This window comes from Cyprinodon variegatus, unplaced genomic scaffold (genome assembly GCF_000732505.1).
Source record: "Cyprinodon variegatus isolate N-32 unplaced genomic scaffold, C_variegatus-1.0 Scaffold996, whole genome shotgun sequence".
Classification (NCBI taxonomy): Eukaryota; Metazoa; Chordata; class Actinopteri; order Cyprinodontiformes; family Cyprinodontidae; genus Cyprinodon; species Cyprinodon variegatus.
The window spans coordinates 242620-246121 of NW_015151449.1; the positions used below are offsets into that span (position 1 = coordinate 242620).

At 46.3% G+C, this 3502-nt stretch overlaps 1 protein-coding gene across 1 annotated transcript in view; it reads left to right on the forward strand.

Moving 5' to 3' along the window:
* ect2 (epithelial cell transforming 2) overlaps positions 1-876 on the forward strand; it is a 34056-nt gene extending 33180 nt beyond the window's left edge. Inside the window, exon 25 of the mRNA XM_015399219.1 lies at positions 349-876. Coding sequence (XP_015254705.1) covers positions 349-786 — 438 coding nt within the window. The 3' untranslated portion in view covers positions 787-876. The remainder of the gene's footprint in view (positions 1-348) is intronic.
* The last annotated feature ends 2626 nt before the right edge of the window (positions 877-3502 follow it).

Here is a 3502-nt window from a genome sequence, read left to right on the forward strand (position 1 = left end):
AGAACTTTCAGAAGTTTAGATTCTGAATATCAGCGAACTTTTCCTATAAATGGCGTATTTCTCACCATCAGGCAGGTTTTTTTTCCTTGATGTTCTGATGGGAGGCTCTGAGGAGCGTAGATCTACGGCAGCTTTGTTTATCTAATGTTGGATGTTGATCTGGAGGGTGTGGTTCTATCCTGCAGGTGGGCTGGTTCTGCAGTCCCTTATGGTGAACACATCTGTTAATCAGCTGCTATTCTATTTAGGCTGAAGGACGTTTAACCGCTGACAGGACAGATGTTTGATCTCTGCTTTGACTAATCTGTGTTTTTCTCACCCTGTCTTCCTGCTGGGGGGGGTCATCAGATGCCTCGTTCTGCATCCACATTCAGTCTGACTGAATCCACCAGAAACAGTACGGTGGTTCATCGCTCCAACTCTCTGGATCACCCCCCCCTGAAAGCCAGAATCCCTGTGTGCATCCGAACCCCCTGTACTCCGGCCAAAAGGCCGTCCTCCCACATGTTCTCTGAGTCCTCCAAAGGCCCTGATCCAGTTAACATCAAAGAGAACAAGTCCAGCTCAATAATCCCCCCCCCTCCACAGAAACCCGCTCTATCAGCAGCTGCCAGCTCCCCTCAGCTTAGCGATATCCAGGATGTCTGTAGACCGCTGCTTCCCGGAGCTGCGGCGCCTCAAACCGTCCACATGAAAACCAGGAGCTTTACGGATTGGGTCAGAGATCCGCAGACGGAGCCGTGCAGCGCCGTCCCCGCCAGTCCTCACCGAGAGACTCTGATCTAAAGCGCCGCAGAGTTCAGAGCATGTGAGCAAAGCTTCCCTGCTGTCTGAGGGTGACCTTCTGACTAAACCACACCCACTTTTTACTGGAAATAAACCAGCACTGGTGACGCTTCACACCCAAATCAACTCCTTAGAATCCCGGCCTCGCCACGGCCTCGCCGCCGCGGGCTTACTGCCGCCTCGCTGCAGTGGCCACACCACAGCCTCGCCGCCGTGGGCTTACTGCCGCCGCGGGCTTACTGCCGCCTGGCTGCTGCGGCCACGCCACGGCCTCGCCGCCCTCGTCACGGCCTCGCCGCCCCCGCCTGCGCCCCATCCATCTTCAGTGGATGCTCTGAGGACGTGAGAGACACGTGGCAGAGGCAGATTTTCAGGGTTGATTTGGGTGAATGTTTTCCCATGATTCCATCTGGTGGCGGTGTTCATCATCACTGAGGTTTTAGTAGAACCCTATTTATGACAGTAACCATGGAGACGAATGTTTGCTTTCTGTCTTTTTGATGATCAGAGCAGAACTACTGAATAAAATGTTGGATTCTTTCTTCTCCACTGATGGTTTTTAAACTTTACTGATGGATCAAAGGGGTTTTATCCAGGATTGATCATTTTACCTCAGAATAAAAAAGAACTAGTTATAGTTGAAATGAATTTCTCCCAGAAAGCAACCAAGAATAAACTCTTGTGATAATTAATTCCAGTAAAGGTTTCCAGGTTGACCCTCAGTCCCAGGATGCTGCTGCTGCTGATCGTCCTCCATCTTCTTTTCTGACCTTCTGTCTGGTTTTTCTTGGTGAACTTAGAGAAAAGTCTCATCGATTCATTTTGACTTTTTCTATAAACACCAGATAATTAATCTTTTAGTGAATGTTGGATGAATGAATGAACTCCTGCTCACCTGGTTGCCCCTCCCTGGCAGAGGCCCTCAGCAGCAGCATGCTCCTCCTATTCTCCTCATAAGCTTTGACTAAACAGGGTTTTAGATTTTTCCACTTTCTACACGCTGAAAATGTCCAAACTCTGTCTGCAGGCTCGCCACTCCCCCTCCATGGTCAATCTGCCCTCCATGTTTGAGAAGAGGTACCACACCTTCACCCGGTCGACCACCCACCTCCTCTGAATGCAGCTGGTTTGATCGACCCGCCTTCATCTACCAGCAAGATAAACTGCTAACAGCTGCAGCTCTGAATGTTCTACAGACAGGAAATGGACAGAATTCTGGAGGCGGAGCTTGTTAGCTGCAGAGACACTCTTTACAGACAGGAAATGGACAGAATTCTGGAGGCGGAGCTTGTTAGCTGCAGAGACGCTGATATTCTGCAGCATCAACCTTTTCAGTGTTACGATGAGAGGAAGAGGATGAAATGATTGTTCTTCATCTGGATGCAGGTTTAGGAGCTCAGTCAGGGTTCAGTCCACATCCATACCTTATCATTGGGGGGGGGCAGAAAACCCTGCAGCCTTAAAAAAAGAAATGAAGGAGACTGTTAGCTTTAGCTAATGTCCTAAATTAACGCAAACACCTTTGGTTCATCTGATTGCTTTTTCCCCTCTCCCTGTCGGACGTCCTCCGCCGGGGGGGACGGACGTCCTCCGCCGGGGGGGACGGACGTCCTCCGCCGGGGGAAGTCCTCCACAGTTAGCATAATTTTTCCCTTTTTAACTGACGTGTTGATAGTAAGCGTAGAGCAGGAGCACATAGATGCTAACGGTCTTCCTTCAGGTGTCTCTGGAATCAAACATTCGTTTGCTAATTTAATATTCGTTTCATATTTGAGGCTTTTCTGATTTTCTAATCTTCTGGAAATGAAAGTTTATTCCTTTTTTAAAGATCTTTTTTTGACAGACTTCTATATTAACTGACCTTCATGTTGACCTTCTGCCGTTTCCAGCTTTTATAAAGCTGTTCTATGTGGTTAAGAAGAATAAATCCGGGTAGGGAGGTTCTATCAGTGTACATATTTATTTTTATGAACAGTTCAGCTGTGGCTTAACTTTTATTTCTATTTATGTTCATTCCGATAGTGTCTGTCATTTTCTTTGGCTGTTTGATTTGTGCCTAGATATTTTATCTCACATTAAATGCACTTAAATATGTTTGTTTTTTTCCACTGTGTGTCGTTTGTCGCCGGCGTTGAAGAAAACTTCCTCCTCTCTAACGTAGAAGGCGCTGCCGGCTAAATCAGGCTAATTACTGCTGTCAAAATAAAATTCCTTCATTTTTGAAAAAAGGGTTTTATATTTTGTTGAGTGTTTAATTATATTTAGACGGGCAGCTGGAGGGCAGCCTGTGGGTGTGTTTGGTTTCAGAGGACCCGGTCTACCTGGACCTTTGAGGTCCCTGAAAATGAAGACGCTGGAGGACTTAAAGCTGCAGAACGTCCAGCTTTCACTGCCTGTACACTGTTGCCTAGCAACCGTGACGACTCAATGTTTTAAACAACTATTTTCATTTCAGACGGAACTTTTCACATACTTGGATTATATTAAACTGCACTTCCAATATTCACCACTGTTTGGCGCCATTTCCCCTTTTCCTATGGAAGCAAATCGTTACCATATTTCAAATGAAAACTTTTTCAGAAATGCTTTTTCATTTTAGGAATGTGGCTGCATTGTTTGATAAATGAAATTAATAATCCTGTTTTCATTTCCTTTAACGCTGCTCATCCTTTTGCATTTCTGGCAATGCTTTTTCCTTTGAAATATGGTAACGATT